The sequence below is a fragment of the Argentina silus genome (assembly GCF_951799395.1).
Source record: "Argentina silus genome assembly, chromosome: 8".
In the NCBI taxonomy this organism is placed as follows: domain Eukaryota; kingdom Metazoa; phylum Chordata; class Actinopteri; order Argentiniformes; family Argentinidae; genus Argentina; species Argentina silus.
Genome location: NC_139662.1, coordinates 10,644,922 through 10,662,042, shown reverse-complemented (window position 1 = coordinate 10,662,042; position 17,121 = coordinate 10,644,922). Strand labels below are relative to the sequence as shown.

General features: G+C 45.6%; 1 protein-coding gene across 3 annotated transcripts in view; it reads right to left on the bottom strand.

Annotated features, from left to right (window-relative positions):
- Positions 1-1,835: 1,835 nt before the first annotated feature.
- dnmt3bb.1 (DNA (cytosine-5-)-methyltransferase 3 beta, duplicate b.1) overlaps positions 1,836-17,121 on the bottom strand; it is a 33,415-nt gene continuing 18,129 nt past the window's right edge. For 2 of the 3 annotated variants that reach the window (XM_083675135.1, XM_083675136.1), the window contains exons 7-22: positions 17,092-17,121; positions 15,130-15,237; positions 13,940-14,081; positions 13,614-13,736; positions 13,198-13,242; positions 12,727-12,806; positions 10,781-10,893; positions 10,170-10,353; positions 9,549-9,633; positions 9,198-9,343; positions 7,035-7,125; positions 6,611-6,759; positions 6,297-6,397; positions 5,589-5,658; positions 4,985-5,103; positions 1,836-4,664 (exon numbers count right to left, since the gene is read on the bottom strand). The exon at positions 17,092-17,121 is cut by the window's right edge and continues 129 nt beyond it. In XM_083675135.1, the coding sequence (XP_083531261.1) occupies positions 4,523-4,664; positions 4,985-5,103; positions 5,589-5,658; positions 6,297-6,397; positions 6,611-6,759; positions 7,035-7,125; positions 9,198-9,343; positions 9,549-9,633; positions 10,170-10,353; positions 10,781-10,893; positions 12,727-12,806; positions 13,198-13,242; positions 13,614-13,736; positions 13,940-14,081; positions 15,130-15,237; positions 17,092-17,121 (1,728 nt within the window). In that variant the 3' untranslated portion in view covers positions 1,836-4,522. The remainder of the gene's footprint in view (positions 4,665-4,984; positions 5,104-5,588; positions 5,659-6,296; positions 6,398-6,610; positions 6,760-7,034; positions 7,126-9,197; positions 9,344-9,548; positions 9,634-10,169; positions 10,354-10,780; positions 10,894-12,726; positions 12,807-13,197; positions 13,243-13,613; positions 13,737-13,939; positions 14,082-15,129; positions 15,238-17,091) is intronic. The other variant, XM_083675137.1, reaches the window with a different exon arrangement.

Sequence of the window (17,121 nt, the reverse complement as noted above, 5' to 3'; positions counted from 1 at the left end):
TTTAGTTAATCTACTTCAGTGTATTTTGCAAGCGTTATGGCCGAAACCATCCCAAACCCCCTTTTCAGTCGCTAGCTACTTACCCTTCCAGTTCCACAGTTGCGGGGTCTTTAACTCGCTAAGATAGTATCTGAGCCGACTCCGTGACGCCCGCGCAATTCTAACCAATGATCAGCAGTGTAGTGCCGGTAGGTCGGGCGTCGTAAAACGGCCGATCCCGCTTCGTGCATTATTAGCCCATGCAAACTTTAAGCTAATCGCCACGCTATCTATAATCTCCCACCTCCCGTAACATAGCAATCACGTAGCCAACGAACAATGAAGCGTAAAATAGTGAAGATCTAGCTGCACGCCGTGCCCCATCATGGCTGGAGTTGGGGTGTTGCTTTTCAGCGGGTGGTGGCTCAGATAGCCCATCTCACCCGCGGTATCAATGGCTGGCCGAAATTTGCTAAAGTCGCAGCTCTTTACATTGATGAGGAATTTTAGCATTTGAAGTTTCGTGATATAGCCTACGCGTAACCAGATCGTAATTACATAAAGACAAGAAAAAGAGCACCAACCAAAACTGGTGTGAGCAAAGCGTACGCAAAAGAACAAAACGATTGTTTTGTTTCGTAACCCTTTCCACAATAACATAGCCTACGTTTGAGTAAATCACGTATTTTATAACTCCTTGTTATAATCGAGTTTTGTAATATTAGACACGATTGTCCTCAGTAGATATAGCCCTCGTTGCTCATAGACAGTCTCAATGTCTACTTTTGCGAATGTTTTATTTATAAACTAATTGTATCCTGTTTTGTCATATTGTCTTAACCCTGATGTCGACGTCCTCTAATCCAATCGAAATCTAGCCATGACTCAATTTCCCACATCTGAAAAGTTATAAACGACATACAATATGTCTTCCAGTGGGAAACATATTCAGTATTTTGCTCATTGTCATTCAACTCCCGATAACTTCATTCAAAACTGTTGGTGTGGCGATTGTACACTCTTATGAATACACTTCGTTTAGTTAATAATTCTCTTGGTTCTATTCTGGATGTCTTCGGCTATATTTTTACGGTCGAGCCAACAATGGCGTTGACGTGCCATAATGGGCATCGTAGTCTTTCACACGAGGGAACCTAGGACTGCTAGGCCTTCAATGGTTTTGATTATCTGTAGATCATTTACATATATTCGACCCTTAACGGACCAACGTACTAGACTTATAACGATCGAGCAATTAACATAATAAAGGAGCTGATGTGTGACGTCTGCAATGAATGTTCCTCTTCCGCCCTCGCCATATGCCTGAACTGGGCTTTTATGGTATTTATGACACAGATAGTATCTATAACCACAGCCAGAGATCAAATTTCGATCCAGCTGTTGTCCCAGAGGGGGATTGTGGCTGTGGTGGTCTCTTAACTGTTGAATGCTCTGTTCTTTCTGGGAATCGTGCATGGGACACTTCTTGATAGTTGTGTGGCCTAATAGTGTAGCTTCCCCTTTAGTGTACAGCTACCTCTACTAAGAGGCCTGGGCTTTCATGGCACAGATGTTAGTTCAGTCTTTTAACCAAAGGGTTGCTGATTCATGTCCTACGACTGCTGTTCCCTCTCAATCACTACACCTACATAACACAATTCAGGCCATATTACCTCTGGTCAGTGGCAGCACTGTGTGGCAGTGAAGGATATATCCCTATTTATGTTAAGAGGCTATTAGATAAAGTAAATTAAATTGGCAGGCTTTGCACTGTACAAAGGTAATTGTAGGCCTACCTCCTTGGAGTGAAGATGTTTTAGCCCTCTTGGTAAAAAAAACAACACAAACAAAGCCAGGAGTGTCCCTCAGTTTACATCTGTTTTATTGAGTAAAAGTTGTATCAAATACACATACTTTTTCGTAAAAAAAAGAAAAGTACAAAAATATCAGCCTCTGATCTTAAAGAATGACTTGCACTTCAAACCACAAGTCTAGTAAAAACAAATGGGTTAAGTATGAAATAAAACTGAGGAAAAAAGTATTTTTTAAAAAGAAACAATAAAACATACATACCGCATAAGCTTTTTAAAACGTTGCAAATCTAAAAACAACACTTAACGTAGGCCTATCCAAAACTATTGATTAAAATGTTCTATAATGCTCTACACAACTATAAATCTCAAGCAAGCCTTATAATGTGCGACTATTTACGATTCATCACTTTATAGATAAGCAGGTCTTGAGTATATGAAACATGAAAAAACATTTTTAAAGTATAGCCATAAAAAGCAAAGAGAACCGTGTCTATTTATGTTTTCAAGCATGATATTCAGCCAACAGTAGTATTAATAAAGCATGTAAACGATTCAGGTCTTTTGGCATTTTAGTAAAATAACCTTTGAATTAAAGCAAGTACTGTTCTTGTCATATGGACGTACACAGCCAGTGTTAATCTGAAGCTCTTTAAATATCTACTAGACTAAAAGGCACCATCCATGAGTGGGTACTGAGTAGTACAGAAAACTTAAAAACCTTACAAATGGCAGGTCTTCACTGTCAACATACACAATATCAGTTAAAAGTGTGCAGTATGTTCAGCCCTACACACTAAACTATACACATTCAATTATGAAAGCAAAAAAGGGCAACATTTAACACATAGGCACCATACAGTCACATCAAGAGGAATATGTTCTTACCGTGTAATAGCCTATGTTAATTATCCTGCAATAGGCTGGTTTTGTAGGCGGTTACAGTTACACAGTACCAACCTTTTTGGCACAAATTCTATTGGATAGCAGGATTAGTAGTAGTATACTATAGAACTGCATAATGACCTTGGTACAATTCCACCACTTGTTGTCCTCCTGTAATAATGCCCAAGTCATGTTAAGGGTTGTCCAACAAGTTATGAGTAGACAGAAAAAGTATGTTTTTACTTCAATCTAAAGTCCAGGGCCCAGTATCTCAAAATGTGTAATCTAGATCAGAATATCAGAATAATCTAGATCAGAATATCTATCCGGGATCAGATCTATCTGGCAGATTGATTTAGAGTAGTATAGGGGAAATCAGCCAGCTCGATCTGATCTTGTGTACCAAAAAAGAATCATTCTGATCCAGATTCAACCTTTTGAAATACTGGGCAGAGAGCACCGTAACTATGAACAACAGATGAGTGTTTGTTTTGTATGCCGTCCCAACCTAGCAAGTTTTATCAACCACTGAAATTCACAGATAAAAAAAGATACATTTCAGTTAACAGTAAAGGAAATTAAATAATCAAATCAAAGCATGTATTTTCTCAGTGAAAGGAGGAAGAGTTAACAATTAGCTTGTAAACATTGTCATAGATACAGTACAAAGTGAAGTACAACAATTCTATAAAACATTCCAGTGACTAAAATATATGATATAGGGGCATATAATATTGTAAAAAATATATTTTTTCCACAGATACAAATCTCTAAGGTAGGGTTTTCAGACGTCCTGATTGCTGAGGTAATGCCCACTTATTTTTGGTGACAGCACTAAATAAAAACAACTTCCAGTTAAAGTCTAATGATATTTTAGAACAGTAGTCAACAGTGGCACACAAAATGCTAGAAATATATCTAACTATTGCTGTTGTCTCTCCAATATAGTGATTTATTTATGTGTTTTTGTACTTAATGGATTACATTGTTTTGTTTCTATGGTATATAGGATACATTTAGCATAATGTAGGTGAACTCTCAGTTGTTAGGTATAGCTAAAAAGTGTGTTTCTTCATTCTGTATCTCAGCTTGTTTGTAAAATGTTTTTGCATTGATCTATTTCAAGTATTTCTTTACATTGGCATGAAGGAGAAACTCCCTGACTCAGTTAACATAATGAAAATGACAGAAAAAAAAAAATCCAGTTCCACTCATAATCAATAAAAATATCAATATAAAATCTTTGATATAACTTTCTCTGGTTTTAGAAATTTGGCGTGTCATCAATAATGAGTTTGAATTTGAAAACAGATTTTCAAAATAAAATCCACTCCAAGGTAAAATGAGGGGGAATGGAAAAAAAAAACAACTAAAAAAAACAGTGTTAACCTTAAAAGTTCCTCTACAATATCACTTGGCCATCAGGCGATAAAAATGTGGTCTGACATGGGCACCTTTGATTGACAACCAGTGGTCCTTACTCAGGTCACTCTCGGCCTAGCCTAGGTAAAGGGAAGGCTAGCTAGGGCATTTCTAGAGAGTATGGGAGGGAACCTCAAGTCGGGAATGATAACCCCCCCCAGGCTGAACTGAGAAGGAGGGCAGAGTTACAACATGTGTATTCAACCTTGTAACCACCCTCTAGAATGACTGTCTTAGTTTTGACTGACAGCCCTGATACGAGTACACCCCCAGACCGCCTTAGGCCCTTGTGTGTGTTGGCACTGGTAGATCCTCCTCTGTGTGTGTGGCGGTGGGAAGAGACAGAGAGGCGGGGGTCTGGCGTGATGATAATGATGATGCCAGTGCAGCGGCACGTCATCAGTGACATCATCAACGTGGGCCCACTATTCACAGGCGAAGTAGTCCTTCAGCGGGGCGAACAGGTGTCGGATGACGGGAACGCTCCAGGACCTCCCCAGCAGCTTCTGCCTGGCGCCACGGCCCATGTTAGACACGTCTGTGTAGTGGACTGGGAACCCAAAGATCCTACAGAAGACAATGTGGACAAGCGTTAGACTGGGACACCAGAGCTATGAGCAAAGCTAAATGTCACTCGCCATTGTTGGTGTTGTTTTGTTTTTCAAATGAACGGGAACGATTCATTTTGATTGTACAGACAACGGTCGAGAGACAGAGGTCAAAGGTGAGAGATATGTGTGTGTGTGTGTGTGTGTGAAGCTCAGACATATTAAAGCACCAATGCATGATACAGTAGAGTAGATGACCACTAGGGGGTGACCACTAGACCAAGCCTCAGGCCACTTGCTGTTGTTTTTTTTTAAACAGTGTTTCAGAGAGCTCCGTACCTCTCCAGCTCAGTGCACCACAGGATGTCCTCCTTGCCGTTCATCATGACAGGGAAGTGCTGGTCCTTGCCCTGCTTGATGGAGTTGGACCGCGTGGTGATGGTGCGCACCTTCCCAAACTACAACACAAGACAGAACAGGACAGGGACGCCATTAACATACAGGATAAGAGACGCTTGTAGGACTGGGCGGCTGTAACAGTCTCTTCTTCTTACCTTCTCCATATACAGGGACGCCATTAAGATACATAATGTAGTGTTAGGGCCACTGTTTTAATTCATCTCTGTACAATATGTTTGTATACTGTGTGTGTGTGTGTGTGTGTGTGTGTGTGTGTGTGTTAGTGTGTTATATGCCATATAAGTAATTTAACCTTCATTATTGTCCTTGTTTTGTACCATGTATTGTACCATGATAAATTACTACAGTAAATCCGAACCTCCTTTATCTGTTCATTCAACGTACTGTATTGTTTTAGGTGAATGCATTGCATTGAAAGGACAAGTCATTAGGCGCACGCACGCACGCACGCACGCACACACACACACACGCACGCACACACACACACACACACACACACACTGTCTGAAGCAGAGACACTGACCTTAGCGACACGTCCGTGTTCCAGACAGTCCTGCAGCTCCAGCTTGTCCATCCCAGACGCACACAGAGGCCTGATAGACAGAAGAAAAACATTAACACCATAGAGATACCCACCTACGAGATACCCACCCAAGAGATACCCACCTACGAGATACCCACCCAAGAGATACCCACCCAAGAGATACCCACCCACGAGATACCCACCCACGAGATACCCACCCACAAGATACCCACCCAAGAGATACCCACCCACAAGATATCCACCCATGAGATACCCACCCACGAGATATCCACCCATGAGATACCCACCCAAGAGATTTACACCCTAGAGATATATACCCTAGAGATATTCACCCAAGAGATAAGGAAAGCACCCAGGAGTTATCCTTACAGTAATACAATATGGCCTAGTTTCCCAGACACAGATTAAGTCCTGGACTAATGTCACTACGTTTCTATGGGGAATTTCCATTCAAAGTGTTTTTTCAATTTCTAAGAGTAGGCTTAATCTGTGTCTGGAAAACGACCCCTATGAGGATGGAATCCTAACTCAAGATCCCAGAGCGTAACTCGAATTTCTGTGAATTGGATGATTCAAGATTTACGCAAATGTCAAGAGTCGTGCGATTCTGGGATCTGGAGTAAGGATTCCATCCTGAGTGACAATCTTGGCAGAGGAAATAAGAATAAATATTATAACTTGACGTACGCAGCAGTCACACACCTGTTCATCCCAGGTAGGTTCCCCCAGAAGTAGCGAGCCCTGTGAGCGGCAGATACCTCGATGGCATCGATCATCACAGGGTTGCACTGTAAGACACACACACACAGAGAGAGAGAGAGAGAGAGAGAGAGAGAGAGCCTTTAGAATTATGCCCTGCTCATTATGGAGGACAAAAATGTATCACTATTATAACTATGACGAGGCACTGAATCAACAAACATCAACTCTCTACGATCTTCCCTCACGGAATGACAAAAGAGAGTCAAGACATCCGGTCATTGACTGAGAAGATACCCCACCTCGAGGAAGCGTGAGATGTCCCTCTTGTCGTTGACCCCCATGGCGACCACGTTCTCGAACATCCAGAAGAAGGGGCGGTCCTCGCCCTCTTTGGGCCTGGCTTCACTCAGCAGGCGGTAGAACTCAAAGAACAACCTCCCTGTGCCCTCTGGATAGGGGAGGGAGAGGGTGGGGAACACGTTAGGAAGATCCAAGTGTTCCTCCAAAAAAAAAATCTCTGAATTTCCCACCACGATTTTGCGTTGTGCTTTCCCATGGATTGATTTTGACTTCAGATTGGGGAAACTCTGAGCTCCCAAAGGTACAACCAGTTGCCGAGTCAGAAATGTTTACATTCTCTATTTCCGAGGAGCACTTGAATGCAGCATAACCAGGCATGATAATACGTCACGATATGCTTCCGTACAGCACCCGCCCACTCACCATAGAGTCCCTTCCTGGCAGGGTTGACGATGGACAGGTCGTTGCAGGGGCTTCCACCAATCACCAGGTCAAACGGACCCCATTCCTCAATCTGTGTGACACAACAGCACCACCTACTGTCAACAATGAGGCATGTCTCTGACTGTCAATCCGAGTGTGTCGCATGACTGGACTTCTTAGGCTCTTTCTCTGAATCCAATCAGCCGTACTAGCACTTCATTGAGATAAACACACCACTTCAACATCAACCAAGCAACAATGCATTTATGTTTTTCACACCTTTTTACAGTATGGACGGTTTCCTTACCCTGAAGGCTAGTCCATGGTGCCAGGACAAACTGTAATGCGTGGTTTAGAATTCTTTAAATAGCCACTATGAACTTCAGATCACGCCGCTAGCAAAACAGCAAGAAACAGCTAGTTCAACATTTGTGGCCAAATCACCTCAGAGTCAATACCAACCAAGTCAGAATAAATCATTTAAGTTGATTTAGCCATGCAATGTAGAACTTTGTCTACTGATCCCATTCATACCTATTGTTTTTATGTTAGCGGTGGCTAAAGTTAGCTGAAGTCAGTAGTGGCTATTTAAACAAATCGGAACCATGGATTACAGTTTCTCTTGGCCCGTGGTCTATTTGAGTAAGGCCCATTTATTACTTAGTAATGCCTACACTACATATATTCTAAGGGTTAGGTCTGCCTACACTCTGTTTTAGGCTGTGGTTAGTGTTGATTACACTCTGTTTTAGGCTGGAGTTAGTTTGTCCTACGCTACAGATGTTTTATGCTGGGGTTAGTTCTGCCTACACTCTGTTCTAGGCTGGGGTTAGTTAGGCCTACATCCCCCCCAAACACCTGCCCTGGTGTGGGGGAGGGCCTTTTCTCTTTCAAACCCCAACTACCCCCAACCTCTCCCCTCTAATCTCCCCCCACTCCACCCCCAACTAAGGAGCCTATATAACACCCCCTACTCCCCCATAATACCCTATTTATCCCCCACCCCCACATAAGATCCAGTCCCCGGCCCTGCATAAGAGCCTTTTCATCCCCAACAAAGACCCAGAGAGAGGGAGGGAGAGAAAAAGGGAAAGAGAGAGAGAGAGAGAGAGAGAGAGAGAGAGTGCCACTGTGCTCTGAGCCTCTTACGCAACTGCCAGAGAGGGTGGGGGGGTGGGGGGGGTTAGGCTCCCAGAGTTGGACCAGGCCGGGAAGGCGGCCACCTCCTCCTCCTCCTCCTCCTACAGCCCAGCCCAGCCCCCCCCCACCCCTCCCCTCCAGAGCAGCACCATGACAAAAGGGTGAATGGTTCGTGGGGATTTACACCAACAGAGGCTCCGCTTTGTCCTCTCTAACCCACATGACGTCATCACACAGCCTTGGCTTGCATGCTCTACCCCAAACTGCAGCTGTGGTGGATGTGTGTTGAGGAGTTGGGGTGTGTGTGTGTGTGTGTGTGTGTGTGTGCCTGTGTGTGTATGTATGCATGTACGTGTTTCGTTGTGACCATCTGAATGTTTAACATGAGTACAGTACACCTTTCTAATGCGATGTTCGCTACAAGTAGGGTTTGTCTGGACAGGCAACAGTCCACAGAACAGCAGAATAGCTAGAAGGGTGTGTGTGTGTGTGTGTGTCAATGTCATGTATGAATGTGTGCAAATGTTAGCGTTAGCAACGGCTCAGACACACAGGCACCAGCTACCGTAGTTAAGCTGTCTTCATCTGACAATCACAGGTCATAGACACATTCCCAACTGATAATCCCAAGCTGCGATAGAACGATGGAAGAGAGGGGGAAGAAAGGAAAAGAGGGGAAAAGAGAAGGGAATGAGAGGGAAAAGAGAGGGGTTCCCTCATGTTCATGTCCTGATTTATGGCTATCAGTTGTATGGCTACCGTGTTGCAACAGCACTCCTTACTAAACAAACTCTACATAAATAACCTATGGTACTCCTCCCTCCCTCCCTCCCTCCCTCCCTCCTCCACCCCATCTCCCTCTTCCATCTCCCCCTCCCTCCCTCCTCCACCCCCCCCCCTCCCTCCTCCGTCCCTCCCTCTTTCCCTCTCTCCTGTCACCTGTGGCTGATTGTGTGGGTTCTAAAACCGACTGTCATGAGTGGACAGTAGAGCACAGAGAAGAGAAGCGGAGTGTCTCCTTACGTTCTTCTTGGTGATGTTCCTCACATCGTGCACATACTGGATTTTTCCTTCATGTCGGACCACCCCCACGGATATGGAATCCTCACACACCTCTGACGCGATGTACTGGTCCACCTTAAAGCCCAGGTCTCGGAGCACCAAGTAGCCTGTAGGGAGACACGCGCGCGCACACACGCACACGCACACACGTATGGAGACAATCAATCCACGTGCATACATACACATGTCCTATCATGTTTGAGTAATGACTGTTCGGAAAGCACTTCACAAACGCATACACACACACACACACACACACACGCCCCCCCCCCCCCCCCCCCCCCCGCCCCACACACACACACACACTTTTACCAGTGGCGATGCCATCAAACAGTGAGAGGACACGGATGGGGCGTCTCTGCTCTGCCGGGACAGCAGGGTATCTCTTTGGGCTCTCCTGCAACACAACATCGCACAGGAGCGTGAATATACACAACATCAAACAGGAGCGTGAATATACACAACATCAAACAGAGGCGCCGGCCATTCATTCACTCACAGCAAGTCTAACGAGCCGCAATACGACCGCCGGGTTCAACCCTCAAGTGAATCATTGACTGTACGATGTTTACATTAGCCGACATTTACATTAACTTCGCAGCCCGAGATTGCGTGGAGGACTCGGTCAGCTGATACCAGGAGTGATAGGATGAGGTCATGTATTTCAGGCGCTGTGATGAGTGAGTCAACGAACAGGGCTGACGTACAGTAACACAAAGAGAAGACCGCCGACGTCTCGGTGTACCTAGAGGCACGTTGCACCTCGAGCGAATCGGAATTCAACTGACGGATTGAAACAAAAAGTCCCTGTGGAAAACGAGCGGCCGTTTTGTGTTCGATTTTTTTCGCGTGACGAATGAGTGAGGGATGTGAATTCACGGGAACCCCGCTTTTCAAAAGGGAGCCGCGACAGTCGCCAGGAGGGAAACTCACAAACTCCTGTCCGTTGTCGTTGACGAAGAACTCCTGCAGTTTGAGGCTCCAGTCGTGTCGTCGTTTGAGGCCGCCGTAGGGCAGCATGGGCTGACACATGTAGCAACGCCACGGGTCCAGGTTACGGGCGTTGTTAGATGCCCCCGCGCCAACCAGGATGTCCAGGCAGTCCACACAGAAACATCTAGGGGGGGGAACGGGGGGGGGGACAGGTGAGTTAGAGAGATGGGGGGGAGACAGGTGAGTTGGGGGACAACGACGACAGGTGAGTTAGACAGAGGGGGGGGCAGGTGAGTTACAGAGGGGGACGACGACAGGTGAGTTAGAGATGAGGGGGGTGACAGGTGAGTTAGACAGAGAGGGCCGACGACAGGTGAGTTAGACAGAGGGGGGGAGACAGGTGAGTTAGAGAGAGGGGGGGAGACAGGTGAGTTAGAGAGAGGGGGGAGGAGGAGGAGAGAGAGAGAGAGAGGAAATACAATAGGAGGGCAGGTGGTAGTCGTGGTAAAGGAAAGGAAGGAACGACCATAAAAGAAGGGATGAACAGGTGTGTGTGTGTGTGTGTGGGGGGGGGGGGGGTGTAAAGAGGTAAAGCAGAGGTCAGGTCTCACCTGCAGCAGTTGGCGTTCCCACACAGCAGCACCTCGCGACCCCCGCAGCAGACAGTGCAGTACGACTGGTAGCCGTCATCATCGTACATGTAGGAGATCTCTAGATACACATCCTGACACACACACACACACACACACACACAGGTGCATACACACAGGCACGCACACAGCCACGCAGATACACACACACACACACACACACACACACACACACACACACAGGTGCATACACACAGGCACGCACACAGCCACGCAGATACACACACACACACACACACACACACACACACACAAACACACACACAGGAAACATTGAGAGTTTAGATAAACACCATAACACACACACACACACACAGGTGGGAAACTGTCAATCTGTCAACTGTCCTAATCTACCCTGGCTCTGTGGGAAACTGTTTGGATGCTAGACAGGTACAGTACATTGACAATCTGAGGAAAGGTACACATTTCTTGGCAGCCAATATTAGGGCATGTCTGGAAAGGCCCGACATCAAGACCCAATAATACGCATGATGTGTGTGTGTGTGTGTGTGTGTGAGAGAGAGAGAATATGTGTATATTTTTAACACTGAGACCAAAGTCCTCAGACACAAAGGCGCCCCTGTGACAGGTGGTGTAGCTGACTTCCTGATAAAGCACAAGCTAAACCAACAACTGCTCGAAGGAGAAGAGGGTAAAGACCCAGGTCCAAACCCCCAGGGGAACACCGGCTGGGCTCAGACACCGCAATCAGTGTTCTGGTTGGTCCCCTCCATTTGCAAACGTTCTCCTGTTGTGTGCCTACTGAACATGACCCAGTTATACAGGTATACCAGGAGTAACCAGAGTCAACAGTGTGTGTGTGTTTGTTTGTGAATGTGTGTGTGTGTGTGTGTGTGTGTGTGTGTGTGTGTGTGTGTGTGTGTGTGTGTGTGTGTACTAGAACTGAGCCCTATGACCTCTGACCAAATATCCACACTAACCTACATAACAATGTATGAAGCAATCAAGTCATGGAAATTCTAAGCGGTACACTGGTGCCAGATAAAGGCCACCACTTTAGAAACTCACTCAAGGGGATTTGGAGAAATGAGTACAAAACTCGATAAGATGATATGAGATTAACTCTGTTTTCACCCATATCTCTTTATGCTATTGCCATACCTTACGTAAACAGAGCCAGTTAAAAGTTGGCCCACGGGAAAAAAAAAACATTTGATTTGGCCCGCAAAAAGGGTTCTAGAATTATCCTAATTTATTTGTTATGACATGTCATCTAGGGGCATACGAAATCAAGTTCCCATCACTGATAAGCTGAGAAATGTGCTGTTATGGTGTCGAGTCATTAGGTTTCAATTTGATTCTGTGAGAGATACGTTGATACCGTAGTCGGGACCGTCTGTTTTCTTGGCCCCCGCGGCTCACCGCTCACATTTGATTTTGGCCCACCGAGCCCAAAAAAACAGTATGGGCATATCCTACCCATAAAACACACACATCCTACCCATACACTGTGAAGCGTTCCAGAACTTTCTTTCCCGCCCATTAAATGAGATGCTAAAAAGTGTAATGATACCTGTGGTACTTCGGCATCGATCTGCCAGCACAGGGAGGCAGGCAGGAGGTATTAGAACCCAACCAGGCCTGTGATACCTCAGTCCTCTTACACAACACGGTCTAGGCTTGTCTCAACACCGCTCTACTGACAGAAACACTTCGAGGTGACGACTAAGGGAATGATTTTTAGACAGCGGCCATTACAGCGTTAGAAACACTTCTACTGAAATGTCAAAGCCATTCGCTAAATTTCTCTCTTTGTCTCTCTCTCCATCACCCTAACCCTGAGGGTTAAAAATCATTCCCTCATTCCCTCACCCCCCCCCCCCCTCCCCCCACCTGTCCACCCCCCCCCCCCCCCCCCCCCCCCCCCCCAGGTATGTTGCTATTACCTTGCATGCTTGGCAAAGGCCTCCTTCAAAAAGCGGATGAAAGGTTGCCACTCTCGTCTTCCCACATGAGAGGCAAAACTCTGTCAAGGAAACAAGAACTTGATCGGTTCAGAGGCTGATGGGCTTCCCATTAAACCAGTTACATTTTCACCACAGTCCTTTCTACGTGTCTATCAACAGGGAACCACAAACCGGGAGAACATCACTCACAAACAATTGGCAAACATATACAAATATTATGTACTCGTCAGTTGATGAAGGTGTTTCATCAAGGCCTATGTCTGAAACTGTGTGCATGTTTCTTGTTATTTAATTTTTTGGGGGGGATTTAAATATGATTATTATTCACTTTGTTTGTGTATGCCACTTGTGTTTGGGTTGGTAAAGTGTGTTGAGGCTTGCAAAATGCACTTTAAAAAAAACTTGAAACAAACAAACCAAAAAAATTGGAACAGAATATGAAAATGTTACCTTCTATACTTCTGTTATTCTTCAAAACTTCATGCACCATTTGTTCTGAAGGGAAGAGGAGGAAACAGTCAAGCCAAGCCAGGGTGTATTTTTAAATCAGTGAAACAACGGCACAGCCCTTTCTCAACTGTTAGAAACTTGATTCCTCGCGTCCTCTCCTCCATCCTGCACTCGCTTCCTTCTCAAAACGCATTGGAGGAGAATATCTAAGGGGAGGAACCTAGATCTTCTCCTCCAATACGCTTTGAGTAGAAGGCGAGTGGAGGATGGAGGAGGAGGAGGAGGAGGAGGAGGAGGAGGAGAGGACGTGAGGAATCGCGTTTCTATCAATTGAGAAAGGCCCTGGATGTCACAACCATCGACCCCTGGGTGACCCCCCGTGGTAAACCCTGGGTGACCCCTAGTTGACCTCTGACCTCGACTGTAGACCTCCTCGGGGCCGGTCTTGGCCTTACACAGGCTGATCCGGGGTCTCTTGGATGTGGGGAAGTACTCTGGCAGGCTGACGTCCAGGACCTGGTGGTTCAGAGGGTTGCTGTCTGAACACATGAAGGAAGAGACACAAACGTCAAATACTGAAGTGGACAAATGTCAGCTGTTTATTATCTTGCCTTGTATCTGTCTCGATGTATCATTTAGAAACTACAAAAAAACAAAAATACCGGGAGAAAATCAATCAATCTAATGGAGGACAGAAAATAACTAAATTGATATCCAGTATGAAATGATGGGCTGAGCTCACCAGGGGTCTCTGTAGGTTTGAGGCCCTCCTGGCCCTTGGGCAAGAAGCCCTCGTTTGCCCAGTCCAGCATGGGCTTGACCTGCTCCTCAGGACCCTCTGACTCACAGGAGGGGAACGTCTTCTCTGCACGGACACTGGCCATCTGGAGGGGTTGCGGGGGGGGGGGGGGGGCAGGGAGATAGAGGGAGATGGGGAGAATGAGAGAGAGAGACGGGGAGAAATCGAGAGAGAGAGATGGGGAAGAAAATGAGAGAGAGAGAGAGAGAGACGTCATTCTTGTTACACAAGCAGTGGAGCAGACTGACAGGCAGGTACATGTAGACCTATGCGCAGACAAGACAAGGAGGGCGAAACATCACTCAGACCACCACATGAAGCAACTTGTGTTCCCTGTGAGCAGTCTGTCTGTGTCCAACATCCAACTAGACAGACGTCACTTCAATAAAGAAACACACAAAGAGTAAAGACATAGAGAAGATAGATAGAGAGAGATAAGAGTCTGACGTGAGGAACACAGCAGCTGGTAGCAGCAGAGGACTTGCCCTGGCTTGGAGGCCTCTGTGGTGCGGTTGTTAACAGTCCCTTGTATTGAGGGAATAATAAGGAACTGCTGGGGAATTCCAAGGCCCTTCAGACAAGCAATTGTTGTTTACGTAACTGTGCAGCTGTCTCACACACACACACACACACACACACACACACACACACACACACACACACACAGACATACACACGCGCGCACACACCCACGCACACACATGTTTACAAAAACGCATGCACGCGCGCGCACACACACACACACAGACAGACCCACACACACACACACACACACACACACAGACATACACATACGTAAGCAATTAGATGCTTTGATATTTGTACTACACACAAAACAGCAGACACAGCAATAAATACATAAATCATGAAGATGTTCACACCTCCAGCTTTTGAGAACCTGCCTCAGGGTTATCTTGACACGACACTTCCAATGAACCCCCGCCCAGCCCCCCCCCCCCCCCCTCCCCCGCCAGAATTAAGCAATAACATGAAGCCTTACCTCCAGGACTCCACTTACTGACTGACTTATTTGACTTATTACATGATGTAACTTATCATGATGAAAATATAAAAAATATATCTGCCCACTCGAAGCCTCCCCCCACCCTCCTCTCCACTCCTCCTCTTCTTACCTCCAGAGCCTGGAAGATGGCCCTGCGGTACGACGCTAGCTTGGTGTAGGAGGCCTGGTTGAAGAACTTGGGGAAGGCCGTGATGGAGTCCAGCTTGTCTGCCGACACCTGGAGACAGACAGACACACACACACACACACACACACACACACACACACACACACACACACACACACACACACAGTGTGTCAGCAGGTGGAATGGTACAGTAGGGAGGACAGAAGCTGCGCTTGGACTCATTACATTATCAAGGATGTTTGTAATGTCATCATGTCAGTGATACTAAATACTCGATATTTGTCAACAAGTGATCATCTCTCCTAAAGTTGCTGATTGACAGTTGGTGGAAATGGGCCGGGATTGAATTTGGAGGCGGAACCGGGTTCCGGTTCAGATTGACTCAGATTGAGATTCTGTTAACATTAAGCGATTTTGAGCAGATCCCATCCCAAATCAACTCAACATGCCAGGTGTCTCCCCCAAAGGTTTCTTACGAGATAAGCATCATTCTCCAGATTTTGATCTCTGAAGATCAAACGTTGCTCAAGGCTACCAACGCAAAAGTTTTCCATACATGTACATTTGATTGCCTGTTGCGGAGCATTCTATGGATCAGGGAAACACTAAGCTGTCACATTGACATGATGCTATTCTTCTTCTTCTTCTTATGTAATATAACATAAGAAGATAACATATATGTATAACATATATAAATATCACAAATGTCAATAAATAAAAGAAACCTTCTGACGGCCCATCTCCAGCGAGTCATTTGTAATAGGCTATTCTATCTATCATTTTCGATTTCACCCGTGTCCAGTCGATCATGTGTGCTACGACCAAGCCCGATGGTCACAATAAAAAGGAGAGTCCACACATGATCAAGGGTTAAAGTCATATAGTTATTCTCTTAAAGGATAAACAATATAAGAATGTAAGGTGAAATCTGTATAATCAGTAGTGTGTGTAGTGTATGGATGAACGGAATGTGTGTTGTGGGATGTTGTATGATGTGAACAAAACAAAGAGGAACAAAACAAGAAGCCAACCTGCTCGTGGGAGAAGAGAGAGTTAAAATGGCAGATGGGGTTCACCACATAAAGCCTGTAGGCCACACCTGCACAGGTGAACCACATTTGCCAACAACCCTCCCAGCCCTGCTCACACTGGCTCTGTGAGCAGGGCTGGGAACCAGATAGGCAGCCAACAGGGAAACCAGCTGACAGAGAAAGGGAGAGGGTCGTCACATGTGTCATCACTGCTGTAGACTTGGACAGTTTTTCAAAGAAACACTCCAGCAATGAGTTTGTCTGAACTGCATGAGTAATGGAAAGGTGTCATTCTGGGGGACAACGAGAGACTGCTTATAAACAGTGTATTTATATCAATGGGGGAAAAAGTCTGTAATTATTGATTACGTTACAAACATCGATCTCTAACTCGTTAGAATATCAGTGTATAAAACGTATGGGCGTAGGTTTGATTCTGAATGTGCAGGGGGGGCAATAACACTAAGGGTGTGGAAGTCCTGTTCCCTAACCCTAACCCTAACCCATTTTAAAATACCGTATACAATTATTGCTACCAAAAGAATGCTCGCCATATGGGGCACTTACCATTGATGGCGCCACTGTACTACCCTTCCCCCATGCACGCAACCTCTGTGTTATTCATACTATATAAGTATGATGTATTATTATTATTATGAAATGTCACCATGAATTTGTGTAGTATGAACTCTCTCTGATGCAGGAAGGGAAACTAACAGGGTTTTGTGGTGCATTCAAATGCTTCTGGGAAACTCTTGAGCTTCCCACCAAGAATTAGCGTAGGATTTGACACATAAGTGGAAAACTCAGAGATCTATCAAAGTAACACAAGTTGCCATGTCTGGAATGTAAAATATTCCATTCAATTTCCAAGGTGCACTTGAACGCAGCATCGGTTGTCCCTCTTTCTCACCTCAGAGAACTTGCCGTCGCCGAACCACTG